The 19403-nt window shown below is 32.2% G+C and overlaps 1 protein-coding gene across 2 annotated transcripts in view; it reads left to right on the top strand.

The window, feature by feature from the left end:
* NCAM2 (neural cell adhesion molecule 2) overlaps positions 1-19403 on the top strand; it is a 488664-nt gene that overhangs the window by 456493 nt on the left and 12768 nt on the right. For both annotated transcript variants that reach the window (XM_003783902.2, XM_012801495.1), the window contains one exon: positions 14098-14302. In XM_003783902.2, coding sequence (XP_003783950.1) covers positions 14098-14302 — 205 coding nt within the window. The remainder of the gene's footprint in view (positions 1-14097; positions 14303-19403) is intronic.

Here is a 19403-nt window from a genome sequence, read left to right as displayed (position 1 = left end):
TGTATATGTTTGTTACTCCTCACTTACTAGATGCTTCTTTCCATTGTCAAGAAATAAAAAAGTAGACATTGTTTTAATAAACAACCTCAATTAATTTAGGCATAGCCATTCCTATGTATGTTTAAAGATATCATCAGTGCATTTTTTTTTTCTTTTTAAAGAAGTTTTATTTTAGAACAATTTTAGGTTCAGAGCGAGATTGAGTGAAGGCATGGAGAGTTTCCGTGCACTCTGGTCAGGTACAGTCTCTCCCATTATTAATGTCAGGTATCAACACCAGAATGATACCTTTATTAGAACTGGCGAATCCACCCTGAGACATCATAATCACCCAAATTGCACAGTTTATGTTAGAGTTAACTCTCGATGTTGTATATTCTGTACATTTGGACAAATTTACGACATCTAGTCACCATTACAGTTCCATACAGAATCCTTTCTGGGCTCTATGAACCTACGGTGCTCCATATATTTATCCTCTTAGTTTCTGCAAACCACTGACCTTGTTACTATCTCCATAGATTGCCTTTCCACAACGTCATAGCACTGGATTTATAGATTCTGTGGCCTTTTCAGAATGATTCCTTTCACTTATGGAAGTGCATTATGGTTTCTGTATGTCTTTCAGTGGTTTGCTCATTTCTTTTTAGCGCAGAATAATATTCCATTGTCTGAATGTACGATATTTACTTATCCATTCACCTTTTGAAAGATGTCTTGGTTGCTTATAACCATTGCATTTTTAAAATGCATTGAAAATCTACACTTCTATTTTGTAATTGATAGTATAAAATCCAGTATATTATGATAGAATGAAACTTATATAAATCTACATACATAAAATATATATGTTATTTTTAATACTGTAGCCTATATATTTTTAGGTATAATTCTAAGTAGAAATTGAAATCTCTAAGACACAATACAATGAATATCTAAAACTGAAAATGTTATAAGCCCTAATAGGTTATCACAAATTCCTGGGAAATTAATAATAAATGCCATCTGTGTATCTGCTCACACTTTTATTCTGCTGCAAGCTTAGAAATTCTGTAACTCTTTCAGTTAAGTAAGAATTTTATATTAAAATAGATTAAATCATTTTTAATTTCAGAAACAAATTTTAAAATACCAATTGGAAATATCATGAAACATATGTATTTTTCAATTTTGTAATATAGTCTTTAAAGAATGTTTGCATAAAAATATTTTCTGTACACAGAACAGAATGTTAACAGAAAATAAAGTTCATCGGTAATATTTGAACTTAGGAACTAATACTTAAATTATTCAGTTCTTTCCCATGTGTTGATCACATTAATTCGGATCTATGAAGTCCCTTCCCAACTAGATTGAAACTTTTCTTTATTATGGGTAGTAAATAAACCACATTCATGAAAGCAAACTGAATACATGTCATCAGATTTAAACAGCATTGAAAATATATAGAGTTAGTGGGGTAAGAATATGCTTCAAAAGTAGAAGTTTGATTGGTTAGATAAAAAATATAAAAGCATTTTACTTGCTCTTCTATGCAATATTTTTGTAGCAGGTCTTGTGGCAAAATGGTCCAACATAAATAACAATGCCAGTGTCAGTAAGAGAATCATATTCTGTTTCACAAGAACTTTAGATATTTCGTAATTTCCCATGGTTTATGCTTATAGGAGATTCATTAAAACAACATTTTAAAAATATGCATTTTAAAAGTTTTTAATAATTTGAAACATTTATTACAAGAAATCTATTATCTACAGGTTTGTTTTTAGCCAAGATTTTTTTTAATTAGTACAGTTAATTTTCTTTCTTATGTTAATATATCCATTACGTTAAAGGATACCAAGAATTTGACAAGTTTCCATCAACATTTCCATAAAAACATAACAGCTTCATATTTTAATTGTTCAGTTTACACAAGATGTTTTTGAAAAGACAACAACTCATTAAGGAGGATTGTGTAGAAACAGGGTGGATATCATGGGTCATTTTAAATATCAGTCCAGTTAAAAGCTATACATAATTATATATCGAATAGCTATACATAATTATATAGTATTATTTTATTTGTTGCCTATTTTTAAAATGCATGAATGAAAATTAATCATGTAATGTTAATCCAATCACTAATCCACATTAAGTCTACCTACTTCCTCATCTCTTGAATAAAAACATCAATGGGTACAAGTCAAATCTATCAAGTAGAGAACACAAATGTCTTAACACTGTGATTAAGTAAATGAGGTGAAAGCTATGTTAATTAGTAGGATGTAAGCACTCCAATTTGTACGAATAATCAGCACATTGAATCCCACAAAGGCATAAATGTATTCATTATCTATGTATATATGACTTAATAAAAAAAAGAATTAAAATAAAAAAAGATCAACAAGGGAATTAATGTGCCTGTATGGAGTGTGGAAATGGGCATGGAATAGGAGAGGGGGAAATTGGATATACTACTGGCACTGCCTCGACCCTGGCCTCCAATACCTATCTCCTAATCATCCTAGATAGATTTTTGTATCAATTTCTGTGCACTTATAATGATTACTATCTTTGGAGGGAAAAAAATCATAATTCCTAGTTTTTTGGTGGTGGTATTCATTGGTCAGTGTTTTGTTTTGGTTGCCCTATTCAACTGTTAATATATTCAGTTGCAAGGTTCGTTCCTAAAATTTTATTATCCATCACTTAACCACCACGAGTCACCCAGAATATCTTATCTTGAATGTCCTTGCTAATTTTATAACATAGCATAGCATGTATTTTCATATTTTTGTTGCTCCCCTCATATTCTCGCTAAAGTGGACTCCTCACATTGAATGGAAAGCTGGTTCTTATTCTTGAAAACCGTTTGAAACTTTTCTTTGTTGTGGGAAGTAAATAAACCATTCCTATTATGGTTTATTAAACCATTCCTAGTATTGGTTAGTATTAAACCATTATTATTATAAACCATCTCTTTTATGTTAGAGCATTGGCCATGAACTTACATGCTTCTCCCACTATCTGATCAGATCAAGTGTTTGTGTTTTTGTTTTTTACCAAAAGAAAAACAATCACACAGCATTCCAGATTCTTAATGATATATCTTAAGATCACACCTCCCATTAAATTATGATCCCCTAGAGAAAAGAGTCATTTGCCTTATTCTTACTTTATCTTCACAACTGCTTAATGTAATTATTTAATAACATTGTAATAAATTAAATGACGACAACATATTTTGACCAGTTTGTACCTTGAGAAAAAAAATACCATTTTATTGAGGGAACTAGAAGATATTTTAAGAGAATATTTCATTTCTAATTTTCCCTTCATAAGCAAACATCTATAGGAAAAGATAACGGTGAAAAAGTACAAAGTTCTGCAATTTTAAATGCCATTTTTCCAATATATATGCTTACAATTCCCTTTCCACTAATAAACCAAATCTTCTCAGTTAACTACTTCTTCTTACCCTAAAAATGACATTAAGGAAAAACAAATAATTAAAAGAGGATAGTTTACCAATGTTACATTTTCACTTTCCCTCCTCCTAAATAATACTTCACGGTAGTGAGAAATGATTTGAAGGGAAATTTTAGCATGTCTTTGAGATTACCTATCATAGAATTGCTGATTCATGTACTAGAATATTCCCACAAAACATCTGAAATGACTGGTGAGTGGAGACAGGGGTAAGAAATAAGTGATGGAAAATGTAATCTCCTCCAAAAAAAGGAAAAGAAGTTTAGTAGCAAGCAATAAGCTTTTTACATCACGATTAACTAAGTACACATAAAATGGTTCAAATAAAACAAATTACCACCTCATTAAAATGTACCAAAATAGCCTAAGAATAAAAACATATAAGTAACAATGCTAGGTTTTATTTATGTATTAATCAGTATTGAAAAATTGTTGTAAGTTTTACTCACAATTAAGACATAGATACTTCCAATAGTATTATCAGGTATAAGAAAGTTAGAAAATCATATAAAATGAACATCCCATAAGTTTATTCATCCTTAACCTAATCTTTTGATATTTATTTCTAGGCATATAAGTAACTTCACTGAGCTCAATACACATTTGAGAGCAGAGCAAATTGCTTTTGCATAAATCTAAAAGCTGAAAAATCACTCACACTATGCTGTAATTTCATATAATGAATTACTTTTTGTGACTATAACTATTTTTTATTTTAAATATTTTTAAACCTTTTAAGTTTAGTACGCCCAAGCTCCTTTTTTCAGAATGTAATCTCTTTAAAAAGGCTCTGTAGTTTTCTCTTCAATGATAACAATGCTCTTTAATGTTTTCTTTAAATTGTTCATTAAAAAATGCTTGAGATTCCCTGTTGTCCACACACAGATTGCATTCAGTTAGTTCTGTAAGCAGTTTCATATGTGACTAGCATAAACTTGGGTGAACTTAAAAAGGTGTTAATACGTGAATTTTGACAAGAAGTTAAAAGATGGAAATGTCTTTTGCCCACTTTTTAATGTAGTTTTTCAATTTTTTTCTTGATTATTTGTCTGAGTTTTGTGTAGATTGTGGATATTAGCCCTTTATTGAACGTATATTTTTGTTTTGTTTTGTAAATATTTTGCAGCATTCTGTAGGGTGTCTGTTAACTCTGTTGATATTTCCTTAGCTATGCACAAGCTTTTTTATTTAATCAAGTAACTTTTATTTCCTTTGTTGTTGCTGTAATTGCCTTTTGGGTCTTAGACGTAAATTCTTTGCCTAGGCCAATATCTAGAAGTATGGTTCTTTTACATTTTCTTCTACAATTCTAATCGTTATATACCTTATACTTAAGTCTTTTATCCATCTTGAATTGATTTTTATGGGTGGCATCTTGCTAAATACTTCTGCATGTGGCTTTCCACTTATCCCAGCACGTTTATTGTATAGGTCTGCTTTTCCCCCACCTGAAGTGATGTACAGATTCAGTGCAATCACCATCAAAGTACTAATGTCATTTTTTAGGGATTTGGAAAATATAATTCTATTCCTCATTGGGAACCAGAAAAGAGGCCAAACAGACAAAACAATCTTAAGCAAAAATAACAAATCTGGAGGCATCACATTATCAGACATCAAATTATACTAAAAGGATATAGTAACTATAACAGCACGACTATGTAACAAAATATAGAGACATAGACCAGGGGAAGAGAACAGGGAGTGCAGACATTAAACCATCTACATATAACAATGGAGCTTTGAAAGACAAGATTTTTTTTTTAATCTCATGAATACTTTGAGTAAGTCAAAAGGGAATGAAGATTTGACAGAATAAAAGATCACAAATAGCACAAAGGCAGGACAATTTTTATTTGGGGGATGTGACTTCAATCTAGTTTGAAAGAATCTTGTTGGAGTTTTAATCTTATTTTCTCTTTGAGTGAAAATGAATATATGTAAAATTTTGAGCAAAATAACAATAAAATAAATATAATAGTAACAATAACAATAAACCAATAGTGAACTAAAGAACAAAATAAATTATAGAACAAAAGACACCCAAAAGTTCAAAATAGTCTTAACTGAAAACTGAACAAAAGTCAATGTCACAGATGAATGACAAGAAGAACGTTCCTTACAGAGGCCTGACTTCCATTCATTTGACATCAGTCTTATGGAGTTTAAGAAAGATTTTAAAAGTGACATTTGACATAAGGAAATGACCAAACAAAATTTATTATATGAGTAATGAAAAAAAATTAAAGTAATAGTATTAAATAAAAAATCTATTTAATTCTAGTCATGGTGAAATGCCTAAAGCTAAAAGAGTAGCCTCAAGCCATAAAAGAGTTACTTTATCAAAGGCAATAATTTTTAAAAGCTTGTAAAATAGAAGCTTTAATATTTAATATTTACCAATTATTTTTATGAATCGTTATTCCTGAATTTTAGGAATGATCAAGTGTTTTGGCCAAAAAGAAAGTTTGTGGTAAAGTGGAGAAGTATCTAATTTTTATTTTTAAAATATAATAAATAAATGACACATAACAAAAAGTTACCATAAATGTCTTGTTTATTATAAAAAAAAGTTTTCAGAATAATTAATGTAACAATTGAAATAATGACATATTGTATGATGCTTTGGAATTCCCAAAATACTTTTATATATGATTTTAAATATGTTTATGTAATATATACATATATAGTTATAAAACTATATAGGATATATATATATATGATAGAATCTATGTATGATTCTATTTTTATTAGGATGTAAGGGTATCAGCATCCATATTTTATCAGTATGAAACTGAAAATAAAACAGGTATTATTTAGATTATAGTGGATGGACCTCAAAATGAATGAAAAACAATCCACTATGGAGAGTTAGAAAGCTGTTACAAATCTTTGTAAAATCTTAGGTTCAGTAGTTTTTTAAATTAATGCAACTTTTTTCTTTCTTTTTTTTTTTTAGAGACAGAGTCTCACTTTATTGCCCTCGGTAGAGTGCTGTAGCATCACAGCTCACAGCAACCTCTAACTCCTGGGCTTAGGCAATTCTCTTGCCTCAGCTTCCTGAGTAGCTGGGACTACAGGCACCTGCCACAACGCCCAGCTATATTTTTTTGTTGCAGTTTGGCCAGGGCCGGATCTGAACCTGCCACCCTCGGTATATGGGGCCGACACCCTACTTACTGAGCTACAGGTGCCACCAAATGCAACGTATTTTTCTTTAAAAGTGTGTGCCATCATAGAGTGTATCTTCCATAATGCAAGGATACTGTCATAATGCTAGTGACAGTTCCTACCATAAAGAATATACCCTTGTCAGTATAAATGTTTTATCCATTTGTGTCTTTGTTGTGTCTTTGAAATTCAATGAATAAAATTACATTTTGAGAATTGATAATGCTTCATAAGTAAATATGGACTTAAGTAGATTTACGATAAGCCAAAAGAATTAATGCAGTTTTTATTTTTAATTGTGTATTATGTGTACATAATTGCATAAATTTGTGGAATACATGTGAAGTTTGGATACAGGCCTGGAATGTATAACAATCAAAGTAGCTGGAGTAACCATCACCTCAAGCATATGATTTCCTTGTGGTAGAAACATTCCAATTTTTCTATTTTAGTTATTTCAAAACATTCCATAACTTAGTATTGACTATAGTCACTTAAATTCTATTTCAGTACATTTTGGTGAACCCCTCTAGTTCTGTGCTAATTTAGTGTTCACTTAATGAAGGCTTGTGAAGCATAAGTTAATGATCACCCCCCGTTTTTGTTTTTTTTTTACTATTTAGCCACAAAAGTCTTAATAATCCAGATCGTATTTTCTTAGTAGCTGACCGTTCGAGCTCCTTCTCAGCTGAACTGCTGGAAGCTGTCTCCTCCACCTTTCTGCATACCTGATAGGCAACAGAGAAAAGCCTACTTGACCATATTGCTGTGAGTTTTGACATATTGCCCTTATAGTTTAAAGGCACTAAATTTAAATATAACAACTAACAATGACACTAGTTTTACTTTAGTAATTTGCAAATGTGTCCAACTACAAAGCTGCAAAATTTTAATAAGCATCTACACACGTATATGAAGTCCAACTTAGAAAATACATTTTCTAGAAATTGGTAAACGATGATAATTAGGCACCCTCCAAATTTTTTAAAAAGAATATCCCACCTAGATAAACATATTTCCACTTCCTGAAGTACTTTATGATAATAATTTTGTTTAGTTATTATGTTTGACTATTTTGTTTTAGGTAAATTCAATGTTTTCAACATTTTAGCTTTTTATTTTAAGTATTTCTCAAACCATTTTTGAACTAAAGTTTTTGGAACCGTGTGTCTATATATACTTCTTAAGGATTCCTTTGTGTATGTTTTATAAGATACAATTTCCAAAAATATGTTTTAGAATGCTTAAGAACAGTTATTTAGCTACTTGGGAGGCTGAGGCAAGAGAATCGCTTAAGCCCAAGAGTTTGAGGTTGTTGTGAGCTGTGATGCCATAGCACAGAATGACAGTTTTGAGACTCTGTCTCAAAAAAAAAAAAAAAAAAAGTTATTTATTCTCTAATTTTCTAGCGAGGTATCACATTTATTTAATTGCAGGCAAACTCCGCACTATTTAAACAATTCAAGTTCAAGGGAATATTTCTAAGAGTATTCTTTAAAATAGTCTGAAGTTAAATTCACTTTTATAAGATTACAAAACAGTATTGATGGATTCATTTCTATTGATCTACAGACAAACCAAAGTATTCCCCGTGATTATATATCACCAGGTGGAACTTTAGTTAAGTTGCAGGGAAATTTTTTTATCTTCTTCATTTTCTCCCCGTTTTTCTGCATGGGGCACACATATACCTGAATTTGCTATTAATGAATGAATGCCAAGATTTCCTATGTATCTGTTGATGTTTGGAAGTGTTACCTTAGGCAGGATGAAGGAAAAACATGTATTCAAAAGTCACGTAGGCTTGCCTCTGAGAAGATATGGTATATAGTAATGTCTCCAAACAAGCTCTTTAAAATCTTTCCTCTTTAACTTTCATGTGGTTAATTTATTTGCCTGCTGCGTCCAGCAATATTTCTTAGAAAAATAGCTACTACTATCCTGGAATTAACAATCTCCACCATAGGACCCTTAGGATTTTTTTCTACATGTCTTTATTGCAGCTTTCTAAGTTTTGAAATTAATTTTCAATGTACTTGGAGACTCTACACATAGAAAATATTATATACTAAACTATTATTCAAGGAATAAAAAAGTAAGGCTAGTTTTATGAATCTTCTAGTATATCACTTTTTTAAAAACTACAATTATCTAATATAACATGTGACATGGAAAATCATTTCAGTGTTTCAGTAGTGACCCAGTTTCTGCAACAGAAACATGAATGAGATTTACCATCGTCCCCTCCTTCCAGAGGAGATATGCTTCAAGACTTCAAGTGGAGGCCTGAAATCATACAGTACCAAATCCTATATATACTGCTTTTTCTTATATATACACGCCTATGATGAAGTTTAATTTATTGTACTAGGCATAGTACAATATCAACAGTAATAACTAATACTAAAATGGAACTAATAACATGATTGCATCCCTGAACTTACACTTTGGGACCATTGTTAAATAAAACAAGGGTTACCTGAACATAACCCTACAATACTCTGACCATCGATCTGAACACAGGGACAGCTCCTAAGTGACAGTCAGGGCTGGTAGCATAGAAATTGGGACATTTCCCCCCGAGCGGGACAGAGCACAAGATTTCTTCATGCTAATCACAATGACGTGAAATTTAAAATGTGTGAATTATTTCTTAGAATTTTCAATATATTTTTAGACTGCAGTTGACCGTGGGTAAATAAAACTGCATAAAGGAAAACTTGGGATACGAAGCTAGGGCTGTATGTAACAATCTGAATCCAGCTCAGATTTTCTTATTTTAATGCTTTCATTTTTTATTGTCATGAAAACTAAAATGCAATTGGGAAACAGATTTAGTAAACCACCCTTCAGTTTTCATAGAGTTGGGGAAATGCAGGTGAGAGAGAGGAGTGAGGGTTACAAACCTCAGTCTGATTCTCCGCTTGCTTTCAGTAGTAAAATATGAACCAAAGGTAAAAGTTTTCAACTTTCAGCATCCCAAATTATTTATTCTTATTTAATACTAATATAAATATTGGTTTTCATAAGAGCAATTCAAAATGATCAGTAACAAGGAAGCTTGAAGGAGGGATACAAGCTGGTAAATGATTTAATTGTTGTACCTCATCCACACAGTTTTTAAATAGTAGCCCCACATATAGTAAAGTTAAATGGCTGTTAGAATTTTTCCATAAGAATATTACTTATTTTGATATATTTATTATGTTTTACTCCTATCTTGTCATCATTATGTAATGAATGTAGAATGTAAAATGTTGACTCTAATGCAGGTATAAAAAGTATAAAACTTGGAGTTCAGTAGCGCTTCATTTTTACAGGTCTAATTTTAAATATCGTTGTATGATTTAGGACACTGACCCTTCTGGACATCAGTTTTCTCGTCTGTAGAGGAGATACCATAATAGAGTTCTCCTACCTAGTGGATTTGTCATAACAATTACCACAGAAATGACATTGTACGTATTCCAGAAAGCTGAAAAAATGAACTTAAAATCCTTTAAGTAAATATGTATGCTTCATTTCAATTCTTTAAATAATTAAATCATAATTATAAAGAAAAATGCACATTATTGAGAACATAAATTATTGCTAGTACCCAAATGCAAATAATTTTATTTTGTATGTATTTATGGGTTGACGTTTGAAAAATATAAGGTAGAAATAAGTAAACTTTTATGCAAAAATTAATTTGTGGCAGAAAAAAGTAATAAAGACATTAGAAAATTGAGCTTTCATGGTTACTATGGGCTAACCTCACGGGATATGAGAAGGTTTAAACATTTAATACATTTCTAAGCTGAAATTTAAAGTATATATAAAACATAAGCTTCAAAAGACAACTTAATTAAACATTTATAATACAAACCCATGTTATGTCAACTCCTATATTCTGCAGTGGCAAAAATATATTACTTTCTCACAAAAATGACATCAAGCAACCTTTCAAAAAATTTAATCATAAGTTTAAAGGTTTAATTTTATTTAAAGTAATAGTTATTTAACATCCATATTTCTTCATCATAAAATGCTTTACAAATATAACTTGTCTAAAAGCTTTTTCGGAAAATGGAAATGAAACAGATCAATATACTGGTTTAATGCTATAAAGTTCAGAAATGAACTATTTATCATTTAAAGCTAACTAACTAAACCTGAATCATTAAAAAAGTGTATTCTCAAGAGAATAATCATTACTTAATGAAAGAAACCTCACACCTGAGACTGCTGGTAAAGACATGTTTACAGAATAGTTTAACATTTACTTTTGGATGATCACTCATGCTTTCTATAAAACACAATTTCTGGGGAAGGCGCCTGTGGCTCAAAGGAGTAGGGTACTGGCCCCATATGCCGGAGGTGGCAGGTTCAAACTGGCCCTGGCCCAAAACTGCAAAAACAAACAAGCATAACTTCTGTAGAATTTTGTCATAATAAAACAATCATAACAATCAATGTGTGTTAAATGTTTATTTTGTGTTGAGCAGTTCACTGCTAGAAGTGTTAAGCAGTTACATTCTCAACAATCCTCTCAGCAACCTAGTACCCTTGTTTCTAACTGCCATTGTCACCAGAATTGTCTCCATTTTAATCAAGAGGAGTCTCAGCTTAGAGAAATTAGATGGTTCACCTCAAGGGCATACAAGAGTAACCGAAGAAACTAGGATTTTCTGATTCTACTGCAGTGCATTTCAGTACAAAGCAACACTATTCACACTTGGGAGAAGCAAATGAGAATTTATGTGAACCAAATACATCATCATTAATCTGTAGGATCGATTTTTTTTGCCTAGATTTACGTCTGCGTGTTAGAGAACCCTAAATGAAGTAAGAGAGGAGGGACAGGTTCCAACTACAAGGTCATTAGGTCAATGTATCCACAGAGGACAAATCCTAATTGTGTATGTATGTTTCCACTCTGTTATTCTGAGGTGTGGCTGTCAAATTTTGTGCAGCTATCTATAATGATCACATAGGAATTTTGAGGAAAATATTGTAGTTTCATATATAAGCAAAGGTATTGCATAAGGTGAGTTATCTTCATTATGTTATAATAATAGATTCAGAAGAGAGTCATTTATATTTGTACATAGTGGAAGAAAATATATACAATTGTTTTTTTAAAATTTGATAACAGTAATCTTACTTTGTTGATATATTATTTTTATAGCATGAAGTGCTAGTTATTTTTAGATCATACGTACAGAAATACCTTTGGAAAATGGAACCACAGTCTTTAGAGTCCCACTCTCCATTTGTTTGTTGGGAATCTGCAAAAGGAAAAGTGAAGATACCACATTCCCACAGCTGAAACATATTCCACATTCTCTAGTCATTCTTTAAAATGGATTGTGGTGACAGTTTTGTTGAAAACCAATAATTTCTTGGGTATTACTTAAACAATTTTATTAAGCTCTTAGCACCTAAGAAGCATATTAAAATTTGGTAGAGGAATGAGACTCTGAAAATAGCATGAAAAAATTATGCTTCCAATACTACCGTGTACTTACTACAGGGTTTTCTTTATCAGACACAAAATGCTTATAATAAAAATATTTTTTGCTTGGCATGTAAGTTCTAAACTTGTTGATTCAGGGCTTAATGAATTCACATCAGGGAGACGCTGTAAAAGTATATTTGTGTTCCAAGAAAAGTGAACTACAACATTGCCTGGGTAAAAATCCGGGCCACTCTGTCACAAACAGCCTGATTTTTCTTTATCTAGCGGCAAACTCCAACAGTGTTAAGAAATATAAACAACTCAAATCTATTTCCTGGAAAAATAAAATAAATGTAGATATGAGACTCTATTTTTCTGTAGAACAATAAAAATTCAGGCGGGCCTGACACACTCGAGACCAACCTGCAAGTGGCAGATGAAGGATGAGAGCAGTTCTTCTGATCCGTTTAAATTTGTATCACTGCAAGTCATTATGAAAACATTAAGCCAAATTCAAAAGGATGACTTAGAAAAACTTTGCTTTACATACGCACATTTTTCAAAAGCAATCTTCTCAAAATCCAAGTTTACATCTGAACTTGGGTGTGTCACTTGTGTTCAACATCAGGCACATATAGACCATTCCATGATTATGCTGAGTAATAAATGTATTTACCATTAAAAAGAATTAATTCTATAATATTATGAAAGCAAATCCTTAACATATTTGTTAAGGATCACTTTGAATATCTGCGAAATTATGTTATTGTCCTTTGTCCTCTAGACAAAACACTATCACCGATTTATTTTTTCCATTATGTTTACTTTTATCAAAAAATTATTTAGAGAAACAAAATTATTATTATTATTATTATTATTATTTTGCAGTTTTTGGCCAGGGCCAGGTTTGGACCTGCCGCCTCCGGCATATGGGGCCGGTGCCCTACTCCTTTGAGCCACAGGCACCGTCCCAAGAAACAAAATTATTTTTGAAAGTTATTATCAACTACAAGAATTTGTAAATTTGATGAAACAGAAGAAAAAGTGACAAGGAAACAATAAGCAATCCAAGAAGACATAGAAGTGGAACTGTAAAAAAAAGTCACTCAAAAACCAGAAATTATAGTGACTAAATAAAAGTCTACTTTGAAGGTATTGAAAAGATATTACAGAAACTCAAATAGTAAAGTTAAGGAAAAAACCCTAGAAACTTTTCAAAGTGAATCTGACAAACAGAAAATGTAGATTCAACCAAAATATTGTTACAGTTGTGTAATCCACCCTAATATTCAACTACAGACATGGAATAACTGATTCACTTTTTACCCCTCTTGCCATTTCAAATTCATCACTTAGCATATTTCATTCTATTCCCATTCACCTCTTCCTTGGATATGTCTTCACGATTTTCTGAAACCACATGCCCAGGAAAATTGACTCTCATCTTCCCCCACCTTCTCATGAAAGGACCTCACAAAAAATCTTACGTACCATACTCCGAAAAAAATTGTTTCTAATCTATTTGTTAAAATTTTATTAGAAAAAAGTGAACAATGTATTTTAAGATGATGATTTTTTTCAATATTCATAGAAAGGTATTTTGAAATGTAATCTCTGTCAAAACAAGGTGCTTAGAACCATCTATTTACAGGTTTAAGAAAGACGAAAATAATTCCTTCTAGAACATTTATTTAACACCTCCCTTACAGAAGTTTTGCCTAAAATTTCCTTTTAACATTGCCATGATCTATTAATGGCTCCGACTCTCTGAAAAGGTACAGTGAAAGAATATCCCTTATCTTCCTCACAGGGAATCAGGAAATATATTAAAAATAAGAGTTACTTGAATAGTAGACCTTAAATAGGCCTCAAAAATCATGAGATTGGACATCTGCCAATTGCTATCACTTTTTTCTTGTCACTTTGAGTGAATATTTCTTGGTTAAGATTTATTTTTAGGACAATTATCTAATATCTCCTAATTTGAGGGCTCTTTTTTTTTTCTATTTTTTAAGACACCCTTTTTAATGGTCTTGGGCTGGGAGCAGTCATCGGCCTGGGAGTTGCCGCACTGCTGCTAATCCTTGTGGTAACAGACGTCAGCTGCTTCTTTACCCGGCAATGCGGGTTATTGATGTGCATCACCAGGAGAATGTGCGGGAAGAAAAGTGGCTCCAGTGGCAAAAGCAAAGAGCTGGAAGAAGGAAAAGCTGCATATTTGTGAGTCTCAAAAATACGCGTCGTCTCACATTAAGTGTCACAGTCAAGCTTGAGTGCCTTTGGGGGGAGGCTCTGGTTTCTAAACCAGGCTTGGCTACACAACACTATCTGCTCTCTGTCCTTAAATTTCCACAACCACGGGCTTGGTGCCTGTAGCTCAGCGGCTAGGGTGCTAGCCACATACACCAGAGCTGGCAGGTTCGAACTCAGCCTGGGCCTGCTAAACAACAAGGACAACTGCAACAAAAAATAGCTGAGAGCTGTGGCAGCCATTGTAGTCCCAGCTACTTGGGAGGGGGAGGCAAGAGAATCGCTTAAGCCCAAGGGGTTGAGGTTGCTGGGAGCTGTAATGTGCCACAGCATTGTACTGAGGGGGAAACAGTGAGACTCCGTCTCCAAAAAGGTTGAAGACTCTGTATTCTCTAAATATTTACCTTATTGAAATAAATGACTTTAACAATGACTTTTAACTTTTCATAATTAGACCTCAAAATGTAATTCCCACTAGAAAGAATTACTGCAATGACTTAAAGATGACGACCAGGTGGAAAGCTATACAAATGTATTCAGTTTTGATTTTTCCCACCATTTTTCAGTCTATATGGATTAAAGAACAATCTCAAAGGTACTCTGGTTCCAAAACTCAAACTTATTTAAAAACATAACATGATTATGGCAACTCCTACCAATGTAAGCGACTACATAGAGCTTTTAAGATTCTTTGTTTAGAAAATGTGGTATGTACTATGCAATGCATTGTTACAGATTCTCAATTTTCTCTTCCAAATTTTGATAGAAAGTTGACTCTATTTTGTAATTTAGATTGCTCTATGGAGTCTCAATTCAACAAAATATGAATTCCAATATAATATGTAGAACTGAATTTTGTAGAAAATTATCTTGTCACGTAAAAGGGGTAATTAAGATGTTACATTACTAGTGTATTATTTTGTCATGTTTGTTTTTACATAGATTTGTGTTTAATCTCGAAAGTACAATAAGCTCAATGGGGAAAAAATCAGCAAGCATAGAAAAGAATGCACGCACGTACATACACACAGGTTTGTGTTTATATGTACATGTTTGTATACATCTACCTTTGTATACAAAGCCCCCAAATAAGCATTTTTAAGAGTTCAAGACCTCCTCATTATTTATGGTCATAAGACCTTTATATTGCAGGGGTTTTATAACATTTCAGTTTGAAAATCTTCAAACATACAAACAAGTTGAAAGAATTTTTCAAGAAAAACACCTTTGCCATCACCTGGCCTCTGCAGTTAACATTTTATTTCCTTTATCATATATTTATCCATAATTCAATCCTTTATAGTATTTTTAATTTTATAAAATCAGAATACTTAAGTTCTACATAATTAAACTTGGATAGCATGACAGTTCAAATTTGTTTATGTTTTCTTTAGCTAAAAGTACCTAGAATGAATTTAAAATTTTATTAAATTTCCTCCTTGGTATCTGAAGAGACAATAGATTTTAGAGGGTTCTTTAATGAAAGTATAGACTATATAATGTTAAAATTTCTTTATAAATCTAAAATTATTTCACTCGCATCATGGATTATTCAGCAATTAACTCCATAGTTGATGATAAGGTCTCAGGAGTTTGAAGGAGCCAGAAGCTCACTCTGCATCCATGTATTTAATGAAAATATAAATGACAGAAACATAAGTTTAGGAAATAAAAGGGATGCTAAGTGTTTACAACCACAGGTTTTGCTCTTTTGTCTTCAACTTTGTACAGAAAACTCTGTATTCACAAAAGGAAGAATAATGTTTTTAGTCTCTGAAACATAAGGAAGAAGAGATTTTTGACAGACATTCAAGGATAAGAGGAGAGAAAGTTAAGATTTTTTCATAATACCTAATGATTTGTTAAATAATGAATTTCAGGAATTATAGTAATTTTTGTAATGATAAAGATAAAACAATTAGGGTGGCACCTGTGGCTCAAAGGAGTGGGGTGCTGGGCCCATATCCCTGACGTGGCGGGTTCAAACCCAGCCCCAGCCAAAAACTGCAAAAAAACCAAACAACAACAACAACAAAAAAAACACTTTATTATAAAAAGTATTCAAAATGGATTATAAAAATAGTAAAAATATTTTTATAACTCTAACACAGAGTAACCAGTTCTTTCATTAAAGTAAAATCCCACATACCTACCATGATTTCTTTTTCAATATTTAATTTTTTTTCAATTTTATTCATTTCAAAATAATAGCAATAAATCTATCATAGGCTGACATAAAACACTTTTTGAATTTCAGATTGATATGAGGGTAGTAATGATTAGGTTACATTGTTTGCATTTTTAAAGTAAAGTTTTAGTAGTACTGAAGTCCTTCACTCAGAGGATGCACTGCAGTCTCCATCTTTTTATGGCTGAATAGTATTCTCCATGGTATACATGTACCACAGTTTATCAATCCATTCAAGAGTTGATGGCAAATGTCAATTGAGCTACAGTAAACATTCTAATGCAATGTCTTTATGGTAAAATGTTTTTTTCTTTTTCTTCTGGGTAGACATCTAAAAATGACATTGCAAATCAGATGGAAGGTCTGTTTTTTTTTCTTTGAGTTTTCTCCACATTTCTTTCCACAGAGGTTGCATTAGTTTCCAAGCCCACCAGCAGTGTAAAAGTGTTCCTTTCTCTCCACATCCACACCACCATCTATAGCTTCAGCATTTTGTAATGTGCACTGTTTTCACTGGGGTTATTTGAATCTCAGAGTGGTTTTGATTTCCACTTTTCTGATGATTAGGGACTATGAGCATTTTTTCATGTGTTTCTTTGTCATTTGTCTGTCTTTTCCAGAGAAGTTTCTGTTCACGTCTCTTGCCAACTCATACATTGGATTATTTGCTCTTTTCTTGTTTATTAATTTGAGTTCTGTTTAGATTCTGTTTATCAATCCAGTGTCAGATTCATAACATACAAATATCTTTTCCCATTCTGAAAAGATGTTGTCTGTTTATTTGTTGTAGCCTAGCTATGCAGAAATTTTCTAGATTGGTCAATGTTCCATTTATTTATTTTTGGTGTTGCTGCAATTCCCAAGGGGTCTTCTTTATGAATTATTTTCCCAGGCCAACAGTGTCAAGAGTTTCTCCACACTTTCTACATGACAAGACAATTTTTGTACATGGTAAGACGTGTGGGTGCAGTTTCAGTCTTCTGCAGTTGGCTAACCAGTTCTCCCAGCACCATTTATTACATAGGGATTCTTTCCCTAATGTATGCTTTTGTTTGGTTTATCAAAGATCAAGTGGCTGTTCATGGCTGGGTTCATCTCTTGACTTTCTATTCTGTTCCATTGACCTATATCTGTATTATTATGTCAGGATCCTGTTGTTTTGATCAGTATATTTTGAACTTCTAGATGTCCAAACTCAAGGAACTTGACTTTGAAATGTTCCTTTACTAAAATGTCAAATTTTATTTTGTATATCAGTGTTTTCTCCCTCTCGTCTCCAAACCTATCTCTTTTCAGAAAATTTATGTGAGTCATTTATTTACATGTCTTTTAACTGTCTCATTTGTTGCTTAACCCCTTAGGTTGTCTGTCTTTACTGAAGCTGGTCATGTACCACTCATGTTTCTCCTCCCTGTAGCTGTTCATTTCATGAAAAATTTATGTTGATGAGCCCTCACATCTTACCTCAGTTTTCATACTTTTGGACTATCTTGGAGCATCTGACAATGTTTCCATTTTCTCTTGTTCAAATCCATTCATCCTCTTCTGGGACTCCACATCATCCATTTCCTCTCTGTTTCATCTTCAGTTCTCTTTTACCCTCTTTCAAATATCACCTCTAACTGAACTAGTACCAATTAAACATCATGCATGTTCCTCATATTTCTCCTGAGGGATAGGATGCCTACTAGATGCCTATTTCTAAACAAAATGGCAGTAACTAATATCTAACTTGTGTAAATTTTAACTTAGAATATTTACCAAAAAAGAGTTTCTGTTTCTGTGATCCCCATTTCTCAGTGGCACATGTACATTTTAAGATACGTTTCTAGTTTAAATTATTCTAGCCCAATAAAACTTTCCCATCTCACCAAGTTTGTTAAAATCCTGGGGATTATTGCTGTTTGCTCACATCATATTTATTATATAATTATATTCCTTATCTCATATTCTTTGCTTATTTATTTCTCAATTTGGCTTTCTAAATCAGCTATGGCAATAAATGGTCTCTTTCTGTCACATGTGATAGACACTGTGTTTCTTTTCTCTTTTATCTATTTTACAAGGAAGGAAGGGAGAAAAACTTCTGTGTTCCTCTTTCATATGTTGTTTTTTAAAAACTAAATCATGTTTATACCTTTTCCCTGAGAAAGTACTGATTTAAAACTTTACCACATTTTAGACCATCCTCAGTCTGCTTTTATGTGGTGGTGGAAAGATTCCAAGAACCAGATGATAAAAATGAATGAGATTGTATCCTGGGGCTCAATATTTTTAACCAAATCATTTTTGCTTCCTTGTGCATTAGTTTCTTCATCCATAAAATGAGTATATGCATTCCTGTTTTCATGCTGTGTGGCTTACATTAATTAATGCATATAGTGTATGAAAAAGTATTCTTATGATGCTTGTTATATAATAATTATTGCTTATAGGGTGAAGAATATAGGAGAATCCAGTCTGCATGATTGCATTTGGTTTTGTCTCTAAACTTATTTCAGTCCTACTAGGCCATTTGTCTATAGCAATGTCTTACAGATACTCTGTAAGGGATATTTTCACTGTAGAAAGTGATATATTAGATACATATGTTTTCAGTTCAAAAAATTAGATTCAATTATACTCAAACACAATGCCATCTGCCTATTTGTTTGGTATGGAGTGTAATAAAAAAATAAGCCAAATTTAGTCTCTACTGAATACTTCAGCAAGATACTAATGCAGTAAAAGTTCAAAACCCATATCTCTTAGTGTCTTCATCATAACCTAGTCTCTCTTTAATAAGATTTAGTACTTTTATGTTACCATTTTCACTAAATAAACAGATCTTAAAACCTAGGTTAAGTTGTTTTTTTGTTTTTTTTAACAGAAACATATGATAAA

This window comes from Otolemur garnettii, unplaced genomic scaffold (assembly GCF_000181295.1).
Source record: "Otolemur garnettii isolate 467f Iridium unplaced genomic scaffold, OtoGar3 scaffold00009, whole genome shotgun sequence".
Lineage (NCBI taxonomy): Eukaryota > Metazoa > Chordata > Mammalia > Primates > Galagidae > Otolemur > Otolemur garnettii.
The sequence above is the reverse complement of the archived record's forward strand: the minus strand, read 5'-3'. Positions and strand labels throughout refer to the sequence as shown.